General features: G+C 37.7%; 1 protein-coding gene and 1 long non-coding RNA gene across 5 annotated transcripts; one reads left to right on the forward strand and one right to left on the reverse strand.

The window, feature by feature from the left end:
* The first annotated feature begins 3693 nt into the window (after nucleotides 1–3693).
* Nucleotides 3694–19578, forward strand: LOC129430247 (F-box only protein 44-like). Of its 4 annotated transcripts, none has more exons than XM_073875083.1 (7): nucleotides 13384–13780; nucleotides 13931–14034; nucleotides 14145–14394; nucleotides 17849–17963; nucleotides 18040–18135; nucleotides 18487–18622; nucleotides 19161–19567. In XM_073875083.1, exons 2-7 carry the CDS (start codon nucleotides 13969–13971, stop codon nucleotides 19305–19307), a joined length of 810 nt encoding a protein of 269 aa, XP_073731184.1. In that variant the 5' UTR covers nucleotides 13384–13780; nucleotides 13931–13968; the 3' UTR covers nucleotides 19308–19567. The 4 variants fall into 4 exon arrangements, with proteins under 4 accessions (XP_073731182.1, XP_073731183.1, XP_073731184.1 ...); XM_055187335.2 differs by having other exon boundaries at nucleotides 13386–13845; XM_073875081.1 differs by lacking the exons at nucleotides 13384–13780; nucleotides 13931–14034; nucleotides 14145–14394; ... (1 more) ...; nucleotides 18040–18135; nucleotides 18487–18622 and adding exons at nucleotides 3694–3990; nucleotides 4239–4488; nucleotides 4791–4905; nucleotides 5000–5095; nucleotides 5234–5369 and having other exon boundaries at nucleotides 19161–19578.
* Nucleotides 15143–16327, reverse strand: LOC129430248 (uncharacterized). The gene is made up of 2 exons (XR_012372880.1): nucleotides 15974–16327; nucleotides 15143–15897 (listed from the first exon to the last, which is right to left on the reverse strand). It is a non-coding gene; the product is annotated as an uncharacterized lncRNA (long non-coding RNA).
* Nucleotides 19579–20489: the final 911 nt, after the last annotated feature.

The raw sequence follows: 20489 nt of genomic DNA on the forward strand, positions 1-20489 counted from the left end.
GCTTGCGAAGTGGGCTGTAGCGCGGTTCGCTTGGGCTAAGGCGCGGAACATGGAGTGTGATCGCAAATTGCACCAGAGCGCGGTTCCAAAAGAGAGACGCACTTCATGTGGACTTTCTGTCTCATGGCATTTAATTGTGCGTGCTTGCTTTGTCTACGGGTCTGTAGGGTGTCCCATCTGTCATTTTTATGCTCCGAAGTGTGCTCATCAGCACTCCCTTTGCACCCGTGATGTGGTCTTTGGTGAAGCCCACACTGTTGTTGGCTCCACGCACTTTACCAACACAGAAGTCCTTGCGAAAGAGCAATCAGACGACAGATCGGAGGAGTTCACACTGATGGGCAACTTTTCTTCCTAGTCTGTCCCAAAATACGACTCTGGCCCTCTTAAACCTAAATAAAATTAAATCCTAATTTCTAATTTTAAAGAAATTAGTCTTTTTACTCAAAAACACTCAAGATGTGTTTAGTGCCAATAGAGGTCACGCTAAACGCAGACCATGCCTTAAGACGACTTTAGTCCTGAAAATTTATTATTTCATTTTTTTGTACATATTTCCTGTATTTTCTGTTTTGTATCTATAAATATGGATGAACATTAAAATTTCTACAACAACAAGTCTGGTGGTGGTGGCCTAAGACTTTTGCACAGTACTCTACATTTTCTAATTCTAAACCTGTCTTCTCTGTCTTTCTGAAAGAATTACCTGAATGTAATTTCAGTTTCTACAAATAAGAAAGCTACAGGATTTGCTCTACATTTGATCTCTTCATCTAAGCCTGTTCATGTGATAGCCTTTTCTTTTTTATTATAAGTTTTTAATATATGGTATTTTTTGTGTTTATTGTATATGTGGTTATGAATATAATTTATGTCTACTTTCCGGTATGTATTTTCTGTACATTCTTTGCAATAAAAAACTGGACTGGGCATTGTAAGGCAAAGTTAGAACAGAAGGTGGCAGTAAGGCAACAATTTGGATGCCAGCTGACGTAAAACCCCAAAGAAGAAGAATATGCGCTGAATTCTGAGGCTGCGTCTGAAAACTCTTAAATTGCTGCCTTCTGAGGCAGCTTTCCAAGGCATCAAGGCATGTCCGAATTCAATGTTTGGTTTACTTCCTGTCTCCTGAGATACCTATGCGTGGACGTACATTAATGTGATTGGTCGAGCCCGGTCGAGTTCGAAAAAATAAAATGGCGGCCAAGGACGGGACTGGAGCACCAATTTAGTGTAAATAAAGGTAGATTTTCACTTCTTACACCTTTTAATTGCATTTCTAGCGAGAAATTGGTATTGTAGTTTTCAAATATGTGATTAGTTATCACAAAGGCGCTCTCTGTTTAAATTTCAAACACGCTGCCTTTGAAGTGTGTCCGAAAGTCTTTCTCTGAGCTACCTTCATGCCTCCGAAGTCATTTCCTCATGAGGCAACGAGTCACTGCATTGAGGTTTCGGACGCAGCGTGAAACTCTGGTCCAAATTCCAATACAGTAGGTGGCGATAGTGCACCATAAGGAAGTGCGTGTAGTCCAGTATTGTTTAATATCATGATTAATGATATCTTTTCCAAAGTTGGACAGGGTATTGGAAAATCTCTGTATGCAGATGACGGTGCATTGTGGAAACGGGGTAGAAATGTGGCATATGTGGAAAGATGTATGCAGAAAGCCATCATAGAAGTGGACAAATGGGCTAATAGCTGGAGCTTTAGAATGTCTGTGGAAAAAACAAAAGTAATATGTTTTTCTAAGAAAAAGAAATTACCAAGCACTAAACTTAAGTTGTATGATAAGGCATTAGAACAGGTCTTAGAAATTAGGTTCCTTGGGATATGGATGGATTCTAGACTTACTTTTGCATTACACATCAAGAAAGTAGTGGAAAAATGTAAAAAGGGAGTTAATGTTCTCAGGTGTCTTGCAGGAGTAGACTGGGGGGCAACTTGGTATTCTTTAAAGAGAATTTACTGTGCAGTGATAAGGCCAATTATTGATTATGGTGGCATAGTATACAGTTCAGCAGCGCCTTCCATGCTAAAGAAAGTAAATGGAGTACAATCCCAGGCACTGAGAATATGTGGGGCATTTAGAACATCTCCAATTTCTGCTCTGCAGGTTGAAATGGCAGAAATGTCGTTAGAAATTAGGAAAATTAAGCTGGAAATGGCATATTGGTGCTCCGTAAAGGGACATACAGATGCTCATCCAGTAAAAGATGTATTAAAGAATGTTGGGAGCATGAGTATTCAAGTTTAAATAGTTTTGGATGGAGGGCTGATCAAGTTGCCAAAGATATTGGAATAGATGGTATAGTCATGAGCCATACAGTAAGTCTACCAATTTTACCCCCTTGGCTGTACAGAATGCCGTTAGTGGATCTACAATTAAACAGTATAAAGAATGAAAAGGATAGGTATGTACCTATGGATATAACAGTGGCACATTATTTGAATCAAAACTATAACAATAGTGTTCAGATATTCACAGATGGGTCTAAAATCCTCAATCTGGGTATACAGCAGCAGCAATATATATACCTCATATTGATCAGAGTACTGTTAAAAGGCTGTCTAATGACATATCAGTATTTACAACAGAACTCATGGCAATATTCATAGCAATTTTATGGGTGGAAGACTTTAATATTAAGGATACAGTTATATGCTCTGATTCATTCTCAGCTTTGTGGAGCTTGAAAAGTGGAAAGTCAGATACAAGACAAGATATCTTACATGACATATTACAAATTTTGTACAAAAATATAACTTTTCTATGGGTACCAGCTCATGTTGGAGTTGAGGGAAATGAGATTGTGGATAAACTGGCAAAGACTGGATTAAATAAGGATGAAGTTGACATTTATCTCGAGGCTACGCATTGGGCACACCAGGTTAAATTATTATTTACACATGTTAGGAAAAAGTAAAACAGATGGGTGCATCCACTGTGGAGTGGCAGAAACAGTGGAGCATGTGCTTGTTCACTGTCAAGGGTATAATAATGAACGAGTTCAACTTGTAGATGGACTAAAGAAACTGAAAGTTCAGTTAACAATAAAAGATTTATTTCAGAGTGCACAGGTACAATCAAAAGTGTACCCTATATTATTTAAATATTTGAGAGATACATGGTTAATACACAGGATTTAAGGTGTTACAAAAAGTTTAGTATTATTTAATATTATTTGTTTCATTTATATAAGTGTTATCATTATTATTATTTTTTATTTATTTTATTATTATTATTTATATATATAGTAGTTTATCCATTCCATCATCCTAGGTATTCACACTCCGTCCCAGTAGGTGGCGGAAATGCACCAATAAGCTGGTTTGCCAACCGCCAATAAACTATAAAGAAGAATATTAAAAAAGAACAATATGCGCAGAAACCATATTAAAAAAACAGTAAACAAACAAACAGTAAACAGAAAACAGTAGAGAAATTACCGTATGGACAGGAGGAGAAGCGCATGTAGAATTTGGCGTACTGGCGTTAAACTTTAAATTAAATAAATACTATGCAAAATGACAAAGTAATTAATCAGAATACTAAATATACTTAATACAAAACGTACTCCTGTTCACGCTCGCCGTTTCTGCGAGATTCGGTGGGTGATTCAGATTTCTCTTGGCACAGCTATTAGAAGACTTACAGGTTGCTCACGTCACCATGCTCAGTTTGAGTCTGCGCAGTACGCTCGACCCCCCGGAAGTGTGAGCTTCTAATTGGCTTCACTTGTCTCCGTTGAATCCAACGGGGTCGCTGTGTCCATTTCTTTTACTGTCTATGGCAGAAACCATCGAGTTGTGCCATTATTTGTTTTCATGGCTGATCATTTAAAGTCAAATTCTAATTAAGTTACTTCCGTGTTGTTTTCGATCTAAAGCTGTAGGCCCAGTTCTACAGGGTATTAAAAATGTTAAAGGGCAATTCATCAAGCGAACAAAACTACGTGTTGAAGGAGCTTGAACTCGGATCAGATGCAGTAAGTTGACATTATTTGGTGTCACTTGAGAGTTTTTACATTAGACAGCCTAATGCACTTGCTATGTAGTGAGAAAAGATTTTGATGTTTTTGCTTAAATTACTTGATCTCTCTTGGTCTGCTACAAAAAACACCTGGCCCCTCCCCTAGATGTAATGTCGCTCCAAACCTTTGATACAACTTGAGAGCCCTGATAATTTTATAGGTCAGTGACTGAAACTGAAAACCAATCGTTGTGTCTTTATTAGTGCACAGGTTTAAACTCAGCCGTGGTTGAGGAGATCTTACTGAATTTGCCTGCAGAGGATGTGGTATTAAAGTGTCGTTCAGTGTGTCGTGAATGGAAGCTGCTGGTGGATTCACAGTCACACTGGAGAGAGCGCTGTCGGAGAGAGGGGATCGAGCCCTGCAATGCGTCCAGAACTCCGGCAGACTGGTGTCTGTTTTACTTTATGACTAAGAAAAGACGTAACTTACTAAAAAATCCCAGAGCTGAAGGTGAGACAAAAATCTTACGATTACACATGACAGCACTATGTTGATAATCCTTAAACAGTTTTTCTATTTTTGGAAGTTTAGCAATTAGGTATTACATCCTGGCCTTTCATTCCGAGGACTGTTACCCTATATAGCAGCTGTGTGTTAACCTCTCATCCGGGTACTGCGAGTCAAATTGACCAGTTCCGCGATGTAGTTTGTGGGGATAGGGGGATGTAACCCCCCACAATAAGTAGATCAAATCATAAATATGTATATACTTCAACATTTATATAATGTCCTTCATGCTGGTATTTTGTTAGATGGATTAAATGGATGGATCATTTTAGAGAATGGTGGAGACCGCTGGAAAATAGAAGAGGTTTTTAAACCACTTCCAAATGACAAGAATGACAAATGCTTTGCCACCTCTTATGGGTAAGTTATGTTTCTGATCCTTGTGAAATTTTTAAACTGATGTTAAATTTTCTGTTTAAACTGAATCAAGCTCACCTGTAATCTGTGTTCTCAGGTTATGTTTAAAGCAACAGGTGATTGATCTTGAGAAAGAGGGTTACAGTCCTGCCTTCATGGATCAAATGCAACCTGATATCAGAATATCAGACTGGTAAGTTATTTGCTGTACTGAAGTCTAAGATGTAATCTCACTTTTCAAACAGAAATGCATCTATAAGGGTGCATGACCTTTAAGTTTGTGATCCCCCCAAACAATTTTTGCAATTCAGTATATTGTTGTCTGATGCAGGTACGCCCCACGCTGGGATTGTGGGTGTTATTATGAGATCTTTGTAGATCTGCTAGATGAGGAAATGAATCCCATCACTGTCTTTCAGCCTGAAAAAGTTTTCTTTGAACAGTGGAATGATAAAACCTGGTGTCAAGTGAGTTTAATTTTAATGTTTAAATTATTTATTTAATAATTTAAAAAAAAAAAATGTACTAAATTCTATTATTTACAAAACGTACAGTACAATCATGCTCAACTGAACTATTAAAAGGTAGATTAAGTGATTTATGAGATACTCTGTTAAATAATAAAAATCAACACTAGGGCTGTGCAAAAAATCGCCTACGATTCTCATGCGTGTTTCATCAGTAAAACCGGTTCCTTGATTAGTAGTAAATCGCCATCGCCTGCTTTCAGATGGAGTGGTATTTACTACACAGATCCGTATTTTACAGAGTAGCAAAGGGAAAATCGCATTCATAATCGAGGAAAATCGACTATGCGATTTTGCCTAGCTTCTTGGTGAACTACGGCTCTGTGTAGTAAATGCCGCTCCATCTGAAAGCAGCTGATGGCAATTTACTACTAATCAAGTAGCCATCATTACTGATAAAACACGCACGAGAATTGCAGGCGATATTTTTGGACTGATCCTCATGAGAAATAAGCGAGAAATTGCTTATTGCCCCTTTTACATTTAACACAGTTTCCATTTGTTAAGTAAAGAATACTGTAGAGCCTGTCGGTTCTTATTACAGAAAAAATCCTGATATGGTAATTCAGTGTGCATTTCACTCCGCTTTTATACACGTACTCGCAAACTTCCCAAAGCACTTCTGCTTAGGGGAATGCTGAAGTGCGTTCCACTTCCTGAAGTGGATAGTAGAAGTTTATATTGGACAGACCCTTGTTCCCTCGATTCTGACAGAGGGAGTGAGTCTGCTTTCCATGTACACTTCAGACTGCTTGATAGACCAGTGTGCACTTCGACTGTGATGTCACAACATCAACTCGCACGGTGTGCGCAGTTTTCAAATTGATCTCGCAGTACTTTGGCATCATAAACAGATCTGTCTATCCAGGACTGCATGAAATCGAACAGACTTGTGGTCTGTGCACTTAATTTTTCTCTAGTGATCAATCCCTTTTGATTGCTAGTTCCTCAGTAGTGAATACTCATGCATCGTAAGCAATGATGCACACCCGAGTCAACAAGAGTGAGGAAAGTTACGAGTAAAGGGAATAAATATTTGGAGTGAAACGCAGCCCAGAACTTTTTTATTAGTTTATGTGAGTAATAATTGACAACGGATTGTGTCGTGACGTTACACCACGGGTGTGCATTATTTTAAATAATTCAAAGGTCTGGAGTCAATTATTCCGCTTATATCACGGTTACCACAGACATTGCTAAGACATTGATTTGGTAGCTATTTTAAGAAACAAGTTAGGTGTGCATTTATCGATAAAGAATGCATACCACTGGATTATTTCTCAACCAATCAGAATAAAGCATTCAAAAGCCCCGTGGTATAACAGGAATAACAAAACTCGGAATGTCACCCCTGACCAATTAGAATCAAGTATTCTTGAGAGCTGTGCAATAATAATAGTTTAATACATTAGTTACAATGAATAATACAACACCATATATTGGTCTTAGTACAGGTTAATTTTAGTATTTACTAATACATTTTTAATATAAAAACATTTACATGTATTCATTTAGCAGACGCTATTATCCAAAGCAACTTACAAATAAGGGAAACAATAAAAGCATTTAGAACAGCAGTACATAAGTGCACTAATAAAACTAGTCTCATCAAGCCCAACACAATATACAAAGCTCTGTTAACTTTACTTACTTATGTTAGACTATAGGACCTTATTGTTAACATATTTTGTATTACCTTTTTATTCTCACTGCTTTAATTTCAAATGACACACGTCTTTAAGAATTATGGACCTGGAGTTCGGTTTATTCGTTTTACTCATGGGGGACAGGATACACAGTACTGGGCAGGCTGGTATGGAATACGGGTTATAAACAGTAGTGTAGAGATCTGTCCAGCTGCTGAGAGATAAATGGTTTTATTATATTATATTCAGTCACTGATAACTAAAAATAACTAAAATGTTTGTACTGATATAAAGTTTATCTTATGCTTCTTCTTATTCTTATCGTATTCTTCTTGAGGATATTCACATTCGCATGTTTGTTGCATTTTAATATGTGTATATAAATCCAAATTTAAACATGCATGTCTGGGACTAGGGTATATACAGTTCGGTCAATAAATATTTGGACAGAGGTACATTTTGTGTTATTTTAGCTGTTTACCAAAATGTATTCCACTCATATAATGAGTATTTGCTTACAGTGCACACTCTGAGCTTTACTAATGCTGGGGACACACCAAAAGATAATCGGGCTGATTTTGGCCCCCCTTTCGACAATCCTAGCTATGTCCCGATTGTCTTGATGGTTCTACAGATTATTCCTTGGTGTGAAGTGAGTTAAGAGTGTCTGAACCTGATCGAAGAATGTTGGAGCCGCCCCAATCGCGAATCGTAAATATAAACATGTTTTAAATGTTTGAAATCGTGATGTGTGGGGAGAACCCCGAGGACAAACGCGTGCACGCTCTTGAGATTAACATGTGAAACTAAACAATATCCAATCAGAAGGTGAGATGATGGAAGACGGAAGCAGTCATGGCGCAGCACAAAGTGAAGTTGCTGCAAAGTTAACTTGTACAGACCATATTCCCGCTGTCTCCACGACTTCACCCAAACCCTTGTTTTTTTTCCTTGAATTTTCTGTGAAAATCATTTCAAACACTATCATTGAAATGTCTTCCTGCATATCATCCATCGTGCTTATTCTGAAGTCTTGCAAAATTTTGTGAGATTTTCCTGTGTTCACAGAGTCGAGACTCTGGTTGAAAATCTGTTTGTGTGTGGTGTGCTGTCTTTGACACATCATGGCACACCACATCACTAAAAACATTTTGAAAACTTTATAAGATGTAAAAAATATTTTGGTGTTTAGCCAGCATTAGAGGATATTCACATCCAAATTGGATGAAGGATTTAGTAATTACAGCCATTTAATATGTAGCTCCCCCTTTTTAAAGGGATCAGAAGTAATGGGGCAGATTACTTTAAAGCAGTGTTATGGACGTATGGTGTTGTCTATTTGTTAATTAATTTCTTCATGATTGACGAATGTTAAATGTCTAGAGTTGATTTTAAGTGTGGATTTTGCATTTGGAAGCTGTGGCTGTGAACCCAAATCATGTTGTTCATGCAAGTGATACAGACCATATTTAAGTTTCAATCACAACAAATCCATTAGTTAGATAGCAGGATCATTAAGATTGGCCAGATCAACAATTTGGTACATCCTGACTTAAATAATAATGGCCGGTGAACCCAACTTGCTCGGCTACAACTAGTCCAAAATGCTGCTGCTAAATTCCTAAAGAAAGGCCACAAATATGACCACTCCACCCCGTTACTTCGAGCTTGTCACTGGCCACCGATCCAGTACCATGTAAATTTTAAAATAATCTTATTTGTCTACAAATGATTGCATGGGCTGGCCCCAAGTCATCTATCAGAACTCCTTTCTCCACACAACCTCACTCGAGAGCTTCCTTCTGGCAACCAAAATTTGCTTAAGATTCCTTTATCTAGATTTAAACGCAGAAGTTTCCATCACGCGCCCAAGGTTGTGGAACAACTTACCAATGCACATTAGAACTTCTCTTTCCATAGGTATTTTTAAATCTCTTCTTACACTCTGAGGCTATTTTGGGGATTTTCGCCAGGATTTGGCCTACCCAATTTCAAAAGCTTCCCATACCCACATGCAGAGGTGTACATACAAAAGTTTGGTATCATTTTACAGGAAACTCTTTGAAATTACATAAAACACTGTTGAAAGTGCTAAACATGGTTGAATGTGTTGTCAGTCCTCTAAAGCCCTTTTCACACAGACATTCCATAAAATACACGGGAAAGGCAGCGGGGATTTTTCCGGGATCCTTCGATTTTTTGTTCATTCACACTGCCATGATTGCCCGGCATCTGATGGTCCCGGAAAGACACGTGACCTATTGAAAGTCCCGCCCTCTCTTCTACGCAGCGTCTGAAGTTTGCATATTATATAGTATTTCTCTCTCCAAGAACCACTCGCATGCATTTTTGTTTATGATAAGATTATAAAGGAGCGCGTGACGCGCTGTTCTAATGCTGGTGAATGATCTCAGCTTCAGAGTGGATATTTGACGAGCTCCCTGATCTCTGCTTTAATACAGTTTTCAGACATTTCTCATCGTGATTGTTTATATGCATTTAAAACCCGCATTTTGAGGAGCTGAACGATATATCTCGTTGGGATGACGCCACGGGTATTTTCGTTTATTATAGCTCAAATGAGCACGGGACGCAATATTCTTTTATGCTGCTGAATGATCTCCGTTTCAACGCAGTAAGTAATGAGCTAACTTACCTGATATCTGCTTCAGTCCAGTTTGCTGACATTTCTCGTCGTGAATGTTGTAAATCCCTCATTTTAAAGAGGTGAACCAACTTTATGTTGCCATGACACACGCGTCCTCACTACGGCACGTGCGTCATTGTTTATGCGTCTCATTTATCATTTCCTGATAACTGCGTCAATATAGTTTGCAACATTTCTCGTGGTGAATGTTTATATGCATGTTATCTCTCATTTTAAGGAGCTGAACCATAACTTTTGTTGTGATGACGCGCGCGTCCTCACTACGACACGCCCATTACGGCATTCTTTCGGCTTCTTGTTCACACAGAGGTTTATCCGTGTATCTGACTAGGTCCTCTTTCCGGCAACGATCCCAGAAGATTAACGGGACGAGTTTGTGTTCACACAGACGCTTGTCTGGCAATTTTACGGGTATTTTCTGGGACCAAATGTCTGTGTGAATGGGGTTTAATAAACACAAAAATAAATAGGTGCTTTTTGATGTTTTTTTTTTCCCTAAAGTCTGTATTTAAAAGTGTATAACTCTGGCCCTTGAATGGTAACGAAACCTGCAGACAGTTTTGTTTGACTTCAGCAATTGTCAGCTTACAGAGGAAAAAGGATTTTTTTCTCTATCATAATCTATGCAAAAGTTATTTTACTCCAACTGAAGGGAGGAATAATACCATTTGTGTGTTTAATTTCCGCCTAAAAATATTTGAAGTGCTCCCATAACCACAGTGGAATAAATGCAATTTCTCATTTTACAGAAAACCCTTTGACGTTACATAAAAAGCTGCTGTTTGTGACAAATATTGTTATTTATGTTGTTTTTCATATGATGAAACACCAAATTGTCTTTTTTTATGTTGTAAACACTTGAAAGTAGATAACTCTGGTTCGGTGTGCTCTAGCAGACAGTTCTGTTTGATACCAGCAGCAGACAGTAAACACCCAAAAAAAGAATGAACTCTTTAGCATGTCGAATTCAAAAGTTGTTCTTATTTTACTGAAGCGTGTGAAAATACTTTTTTGTTTTGCACATATAATAAATAGCAAGGGATTATTCATGCTTACAACCAAAGAAAATGCTGTGAATGGACTCATTGTTTAGAGTAGGATCTAAGATAAAAGATGGTGTATCATTTGTGGCTATCTGTGCTTTCTGAGGCAGTTCACGCTCAAGTTTCACCTAAATTTACAAAAATATTTTTTTACCTCAATATTCATTTGACTATTGTTGAATATGTGATGAAAACAGCTTGCCCATGTTTGTCATATTTGAAAAATATGAAATATGTGAATATTAAATTATATTTTAAAAATATGGGGGGTGATTGTGTAAATTAATTGTAAACAACTTTCTTACGGTAAAAAATATGTCAAAGTGATGCATATATGCAGAAAGTAGAGATTCTAAGTTTTCAAACAGTATCTCATATGTGGTACTGTGTCCATGACAGACCATTACAAATTAAAGGAATGTTTTATATTAAGAAATAATAAATAATTCTGGACCCGGTACAGGGTCCCAAAGTTAAAGTAGTTAAAAACCCATCTGTTTTCCCTTGCCTTTCTCGATTGACAGGTATAGTTTTATTTCTGTCATTAGCTATAAGTAGTTGTGTGTGTTGTAAATTGACATTTGTGGTGAAGTGTTAGTAGTGTTAATCTACAGTATATTGTCAACTGACAAATATGGAATGGTGTATCATACTAAAATTGGGGAGCTATAGGCGCATTATCAATTAACCATGAGCCTTGAGTATATTGTATTGAGTATATTTATTGTCAACTTCACATTGGGTAGTTATGTATATTTTCAGATTTGGCATGATTAAACATTAAATTAAATATAGTTTAACACAAAACAAAGTGTGTTGTTCCAAAAATAACACAGAGATGTGTTAAGGACAACACACTAGATGTGTTATTTTAACACATTCGTTTTTAAGAATGTACATTGTTAAGGATATACATGTTTTACAATACAGTTATAAAATGAGACATAATCTTAAATTTCTGAATGCTAATTACTCACCACTTTATACCTATACTTTGCACTCCATAAAAATATTTTTAATTTAACATTCACAATTTAATATGTAAATGTTGCAAATTCAAAATATTTCCTAAAATATGCAACTGTAATACTTTTAACTATTGTATGAGGTGAGAAATGTAATGAATCAAAAGACAGCCCACCTGAGGTTATGTATGAAGCAACAGCTTAAGTAAGGTCCTGCATTGATCACTGGGAACCTAATATTAAATCAGATTGCAAGAATTAACCCAGCCTTGAATCCATTTATTATTTGAATTCATGTTGTCTATTCTTAACATATTTACAGAGGGAAGGATTCAGAGATATGAATATGCAGGTATAGAATATGGGTCAACAGATCAGTCCAGAAGACACATCCCAGTGTCATTACTGGTTTAACTGAGTTTCTGTTTAGTTTTCTGTCGAACCTTTTTTAAAGGTTTTGCTTTTATTGTCAGATATCATTGTGTGATATGATAGCTATGCCAGTTACGTGGGTCCTAGACTTTTATTTTAATTTATTATATCTTTTTGTAGCGAGAAGTTAGCATTGACTTCTTTAGCTATTTTAGGCTTAGTATATAGACCATTTCACAACTTCAGCCATGTGTAAAAAAGCCTTCTTACAAACATCCTGAATTGTTGTGTCCGATTTATTCTTTCTTCAGAAGTCACTTTCTGAGTATAGGTTAACATACACTGTCCACTGTGTCACTTTTATTTTATATGTTCAAACTTGTGCCACATTATGACATTATATTTGCATCATGTATAGACACTGGTTATTTTGCTTGCAGGTTTATTATAAACTAAGACGCATCTAAGATTTTAGGCTACTTTACAATTAGCATGTCTGTGTTTAACTTTTGATAAATGTGCTTATTCAATTTATCATAGCACAATATAGTACCATCTAGTGACTTTACAAGAATTCCACTTACAAAGGCATTTGCCAGATGCTTTGGATAAGTGACTGAAAGTGAGAAAAACAACAAACAGATCCATCTTACAAATGATATTATCTGAAGTTGCAACATGTTAACGATTATTTCTTATAATTGGGATTATTTTACAAGTCTAATCATGATATTTTACAGGAATGCTACGATAAATGCAGATATACACTAATACCTGGCCGATAACTGTTCTGAATCACACAGTAATTTCATGTACTAACGCTTTTGACCAGGAAATCCCATCGATCTGAAATCACTGTTAGTTTGAGTCGTTTAAGACATGCTTTTAAATAAGCAACACTCGTCAATTATAATCATTATATCTTTATTATCATCAAAATACCTGAATAGGTTTCCTTGAGAGCGCGTATTGAGTTTCTGCACGGGAGCGCCCTCTGGCTTTTGGATGTAGGTGCATTTCACCGTAATTCATTGAGAAGCATAGCAAGCATCATTGGCTGATATATCTGTGCACCCCTAACATTTTACGTAGGCTAGATTGTAAATCGTTTAAATCAGTTGAGAAATAAAAACGCTATGTGCTGTTTATCCAGAGACCGCGCGGGTCACCGTTTACTAGGCTGCATGTTTTTATACGGCACTCTTGCCATGACTAATATGGCAGCGCCGTTGACGAGTCACAGCCACAGACAAAAGCGCTCAGTGCGCAATTTATGGCTGCGCATCTGTAGGCGTGAGCAATTTAGAGAATGAACTTTATACACAGGCTATGCCATTTCACTTAAAGCTTCGTTTCTTTCGTCCTCGAATCTTTCCCAACAAACACAAGACATCACGCGTGCTTCGAGTCTTAGCTGATCCACCCTCCTAGGATGCTAGCGAGAAAAGGAAACGAGAATGCACCAATAAGAATTGAAAAGCACCCTAGATATCCAGGCAAACACGTGATATTAAAGAACTAAGTTAGTGTGATTCAGCTGTTTTGGGAATTGCGAGAATCCTGATTCATGTGACAAACGGGTTAGCTGTCAAGTCGTGAAACGATATCTATTCTGCTGCAAGGTGTATTCCAGTTTAGCAGAACTAGCTATTTGAGGGTATACGCATATTCTCACAACCTTATAACTTTTATTATCGGTTAGAGAAGTGATTTTTGACATGAGTAAGTGCCATTATTTATGTTTCAATTGTTGATCATAATCTAAATAGCCTACTTCCGTGTTTTCAACCCAACGCTGTACCCGTAGGTCCATCCACAGTGTGACAACCATATGCAAAAAGAAAAATGGGTAATTCTGCAAGCGATGAAAATTATGTGTCTAAGAAGGAGCTTAAAATCGAATCAGACGCAGTAAGTTGACAGTTTTTGGTGTCACTGGATATATTGTTTCTACATTATAGACATAACGCGGAAATAATTAAAACCGGAACTGAAAACCAATCGTTTTCTGTTATTATTAGTGCCCAGGATTAAACTCAGCTGTGGTTGAGGAGATCTTACTGAATCTGCCTGCAGAGGATGTGGTATTTAAGTGTCGTTTAGTGTGTCGTGAATGGAAGGAGCTGGTGGACTCACAGTCACACTGGAGAGAGCGCTGTCGGAGAGAGGGGATTGAGCCCCCCGATGCATCCAGACCTCCAGCGGACTGGTGTCCGTTTTACTTTCTGACTAAGAAAAGACGTAATTTACTAAAAAATCCCAGAGCTGAAGGTGAGCCACAAATATGTACGATGACAGTACTTTTAATAATTCTTAAAAATGTTCTCTCTTTTTTTGTTGGTTCAGGTCCTAGCATAAGGCAGGCGTTCACAGTCATTGTTTGGGATAGACAACACATAAACTCCTTTTATTATGGCTCTCTGGAATAGGGCCAACTCGATTCTCATTGATAATCCTTTATATCCTTTATAACATCCGGAAAAAAGGTTAAAGTCAGATATTAAGAGTGGGTGTTTTTGGAGATTGGCACACATGGTAGGATTCAAACCAAATTTGCCGCGTTAATTAAACGCCTCATTCGTGCCGCGAGACCTCCAGACATGCGTAAACGCGTCTTTACTTTGACTTAAGATTAAAATCACTCACGCTTGACGCGGCTGGTGTGAACGCAGCATAACAGATATACGGCCCAGGCAGTTTTACGCCCCTGTTGTTCCTGGTGTGTCCAGTAGGGTGTACTGTGAGTTCGCATCATCAGATCAGCAGAGCAAGGTTTGGATCGACACAATAAGATAAACAGTGTAACTGTGGGTTCACACCAGAAGCGAGTTCAACGATTTGCGCGAGTAGCTTATGTGGCATTACGAGGGGGTTGGGGGATAGCTTTATGACAAAAGCAAAGATTTTACATAAAATTCCGACTACGCCACCCCGGGACTTACACCCGGGGAATTAATCCTTACACCCAAAAGGCGGCGCACAAGTTCGTTCCTCAGTAAAAGTGAGTAGGAGACGTGGGTATAATGCAAAAATATTCATTTATTAGACAATATTCAGGATTTACTTTAATCAGGTAAAAGGATGATTTAAACAGACATGATGAGGTTGTTCAAAACAGGTCTCCAGCTGTCACACTTTAACAATAAAGACACAAAACATTACATATCACCTTAATCAAAAAACAGAATTACACAAAAACAACACGTACATCATTATATAAAATGCCCTCACTGCTAAAATGCAATGACCGGCAACAAATCAAATAAACAAACAAATAAACACAATACCAACCTACAGGGCTGAGGCTACCCACCGGAGTGATCTCTGGCGCAAATAATCCACAAGCACACTTTCACACCACACCGTGAACTCAAAGCACACACTTATACAATTCAAAAATGTGTAACACGGTAAACGTTGAAGCGTTACCACCACCGCCACAAGATCCATCCACCCGTGGGAACCTCAGCTCCTAAAAGTATAAACAATATACAAATATTCAGACAAAAATGATATACAAATAAAGAAACGAAACAAAAAAAGGTAAACGGCAAGGGAAGCTACACTGCGCGAACGCCACAGTCCATTTGCCAACTCCAAATGCACCGGACAATCCTTCACTCGAATCTTAAAATCAACCCGGAAACTTAAGAACCAGACAGTGTACAGTCCAGCATACAGCAGAGAGGATAAAGTCGGTGCTACAGCGATGCTACTCCGCAGCACGAGAATCAAACACTCACGAGAACAGGACGTAGAACAAAAGGGAGAACCCTAAAGTAAACAAATACGATATTAAAAACTAATTGCAACATCATACACAAACATTGACTTCATGCTGGACACTTACCGAATAGTGGTATCACCCCAGACAAATAACAGTTTTACGGCATAGCTTAACCCACAGCAGATCAACCAGCAGCCAACTGAGGTAACACTGTCATGTACCACTACATGTAGAAGGGCCCCGGCACACTAGACAAACGACACACTAAATCCAACACAAACTAGTTTAAATAACATACAGGGATTAAAACTATGAACAGCAGCACATTAACAAAGCTCACCTGTCGCTATCGTTAAAAACACCCCGGGGAAACACAGGACATGACGCATTCCAGGGAGCAGCCAATCAGCGCTTAAAAAGGGACTGCCCCTTCCTGATAGGTTATATCAGCTGTCAATCACAGCTCACCTAATCCTGCTACACTTATATACAAAGTCAATGCAAGACGTGATCAGACGCATCCTTGCGTGGGGTAATGCGAATGACGCGATATGGGTGGTGCGTTTGCCGGGAAAAACTGCCTGGGCCGTAAATCTGCCTGAGGCCTGTATCTGCCTTGCTCCAGGTCTGCAGCCTCCCTGTATAGGACAATTCTCCAAGTCCCATGTTAACGTAGGTTGTCTGCATAGCTGGTTCAATAGGTTTCATGTGTTACTTTGCAAAGCTTGGTATTTACAGTTTTTTCCAATTGCTAACACACAATTTTGCAAACTAGTCTGGTTTTATCAAAAAACTTAACACAATTTACAAAACCACACACCCAAATAGCAAAATACCACATATATCCTGCAAAATGAAGCACTCCAACCTAAACTACATATAACATTATCAAAATCAAACTTTGACACAAATTGGAACACCCTTCATTCATATTACCAGATTTTTGTCTAACCAACTACACACAGTTGGGCATAATGAAAAGTGCACTTGTCTTTAGTATGCTTTGCCATAATACTAAAATATGTATTAGATTGTTCACATGCACAGAAATATTTGCAGATACACACACATGCTGTTGAATTTTTTTTTTTCACCAAACAAGTCACAACGCCACATCACAGGCAATATATTCCCTTGCCAGACATCGAGGGAAGAAGCGCCTTATCCATCCCTAAATTGCACCAACATCAATCCCATCACATGCCTCTTCCATAGCCTGCAAAAGAGGCATGCGCACAAGGGGCTGCTGGTCATATACCTTCCATATGGCTCTTCTGTGGGGTTCAAGAGTGGCGAGTGTGGTGGGAGGTATTTCACGATAAATGTTTGGTAGTCAGCAAACCAGTTTTGGATTGGAGCTACACGATGAAAGCTCACGTTGTGCCATACTACAACATACCAGTTTCTTTGGTCTGCATCATTCATACACTCTGATGGTATGAGAATGTTGTGGAGTCTTTCTAGAAATGTGAGAATATGGGCTGTGTTGTATCAAGGTTGGCATGACAGTGGAGGACACCATCCATATTGGAGATGGCAGCACACATTGTGATGTTCCCACCATGTTAGCCAGGAACATCTATAATGGCTCTGTGGCCGGTGGCGTTCCTGTGGTCTTTTCTGGTGCTTGCATCCTGATTGAAGTGTTGACGGTGAGCCATTCGGGTGTTTGGGCGGGTGGCACATGGATTGGCCATTTGGCTTGTGTGGTGTCGTTTTGAATGGTGGTGTTTTGAAAAGGCAAACATGTGACTTTATGTCAGATTGTTGTGTCTTGTGCAGAGAACCGTGTTCAGTGCATTTAAAAAGTGCCATTGTGAATTGCAAAATGTGTGTAAAGCAGAAAATGTGTTTTTAAAAACTCATTTGAGGCCCCCTTAAAAGATTACTGAGGCCCCAGCCCTCTGGTTGAGAAACGCTAATTTAAAGTACTGTTTTGGGGATCTAATGCTTCTTGGTAAATTCATATAATGTCCTTTATGCTGGTATTTTTATTAGATGAATTCAATGGATGGAAGATTGTAGAGAATGGTGGAGACGAATGGAAAATAGAAGAGAATTTTGCAGACCTTCCAAATGACAACAATGACAAATGCTTTGTCACCTCTTTTGGGTAAGTTAGGTTTCTGATCCTTTAGAAGGTTTTTGACGCGCAATTTCAGAACTTAACCTGTAATCTTTGTTCTCAGGTTATGTTTAAAGCAACAGCTGATTCATTTAAAAAATGAAGGCTACAGTCCTGCTCTTATGGATCATCTGCAACCTGACATCAAAATATCAGACTGGTAAGTAATTTGCAGTAGGATGAAAAAACACTTTTCAAACAGGAGAACACGTATAACAGTGCTTGAAAGTCCCTTTTAAGTCTCCGTTATCCGGCATAACAATTTTCATTTCTATTCAAACATTTGCAGACAATTCAGTTTTAGTCATTTTAGTAAATTTAGATTGAGCTTTGAAAATCTCCTACTGAAACAATCCTCAAAAGTTAAATGACATTGTAATATTTGTACTTTGAACTTTTTTTTAATCTATTTGCATACTGAATTATAATTACTGTCTTGTAGCTAAAACTTGAACACTATTTCCTTCCTGTGTAAACACTTCAGTCTGGTGTGTATTGTTGTTTGGTGCAGGTACGCCCCACGCTGGGATTGCGGGTGTTATTATGAGATCTGTGTAGAGCTGCTTGATCAGGAAAAGAAACCCATCAGTGTCTTTCAGCCTGAAAAAGTTTTCTTTGAACAGTGGAATGATCAACAGTGGTGTCAAGTGAGTTTAATCATAATGTTTAAATGATTAAATCATTTTTAAATAATAAATGTACTAAATTCTATTACTTACAAAACATACTGTCCAATCATCCTCCACTGACCTATTTATTAAAGGTAGAATAAGTGATTTATGGGAAACGCTGTTGAAAATTTAACTTAATCAATTTAAAACATTTAATGTTTAAATAATATGCTAGATGTTTGTTCTCTGTGTGTGTAAAGAGCAAAAATATTGTGTTTTCACATAGTCCTGGTTGTGTAAATAGTCAAAAGAAACAATGTAAATCAGACTGATCCACAACACTTACCAATCAGCAATAGGGTATGAACTTATGATGGAAAAGGAAAGAGAGTGAGCAAGAGGGATATTTGACTGTAGAAAGAGAAATGTCTATATATTGATGAAGATAAAGATTTGACCATTACGATGAAATTTTCCAGAGAGATGATAGAAAGCAGAGAGATCTGATTATTTGTGCCAAGGTTGCAAAGGTTGTTTGAAATCTTACCTTTTATTCTCACTGCTTTAATTTCAGATGACACACGTCTTTAAGAATTATGGACCTGGAGTTCGGTTTATTCGTTTTACTCATGGGGGACAGGATACACAGTTCTGGGCAGGCTGGTATGGAATACGGGTAATAAACAGTAGTGTTGAGATCTGTCCAGCTGCAGAAAGATAAATGGTTATTATTATATTATATTTTTTATAATATTATGCTATTATATATCGCTGATGTACTCAGAATGTAACAATGCAACAAAATGTTTGTACTGATACAAAGGATATATTGTATGTTTATTGTATGCTTGTATGTATATAAATCAAAATTTAACAACTTCTGTTAAGTATATTACCTGATTCTTCTTTTTACTAACCAGTGATGTTACCAATTGCAATTTGTTACAGCAAATTGTGTTGCACTGGTAATGGTAAGCACCTAAAACACTAAATATGTTATCCGATACATTTTTATGACTTAATTATTGTTTATTTTGATGAATACTCATATTTATTCTACCGATGAATTAAATATCTGTTTTTCCAATAAAAATATAAAACTGACCTCGGCGCGCTGTAACATCATCACTCCTGACTACTTCCCCTCTCGCTCAATCTTCCGTCAATATTACTGCGGGTTGAAGTGCTGCAAACTAAGTGCTTTTTCGCCATACAAAGTAGTTCTAATTTTTTTATCCGCTTAAAAAATCTCCACGTTTTATTTTATGCCACCATACTTACTCATGTAACAGTCTTTAAATCTGGAAACATGGAAGTGTTTGATGGCTTCTAAATTCATCCCTGTTTGGATCCTAAGGAATGAATGGGGCTAGGCTAAATGCTAACACATTCACGAGGTGCTGAACAAAGATTAAGTACACACATTGAAAAAAGATAGGGATTAATTAGTCTAAGTTGTGGTAAGAACATTGTAAATTATTGAAAAACGGTGGTGTTTTCCTTTAAGTCAAATGTCATCAGGGAAAGCAACAACATGGGTTAACCCAGGTGGGATCCTTGTGTGGGTCCTACACTATTAAAAAGATGCTACAAAAGGTTTTCACAGTGATGCTATAGAAGAAACATTTTTTGGCTCCTCAAAGAATCATTTAGTCAAAAGAAGCACAAAGAATCATTTTTATTACCAAAATGTTTACACAACAGAAAGAAACCATTCTGCCAAAAATGGTTCTCCAGTGTTATTGTGTAGAGAATATTTATTTTAAAGAGTGTAGTTGCGACTCTAATGGAAAAATCATGGGCTACAACGTTTAGCACAAATGGGCCCTTTCATGTTTAAGAAATAGGACTGATATGTAGTCTGACTATATGGGCCATACTTAATATATGGTTGGACATTGCA

This window comes from Misgurnus anguillicaudatus, chromosome 13 (genome assembly GCF_027580225.2).
Source record: "Misgurnus anguillicaudatus chromosome 13, ASM2758022v2, whole genome shotgun sequence".
Classification (NCBI taxonomy): Eukaryota; Metazoa; Chordata; class Actinopteri; order Cypriniformes; family Cobitidae; genus Misgurnus; species Misgurnus anguillicaudatus.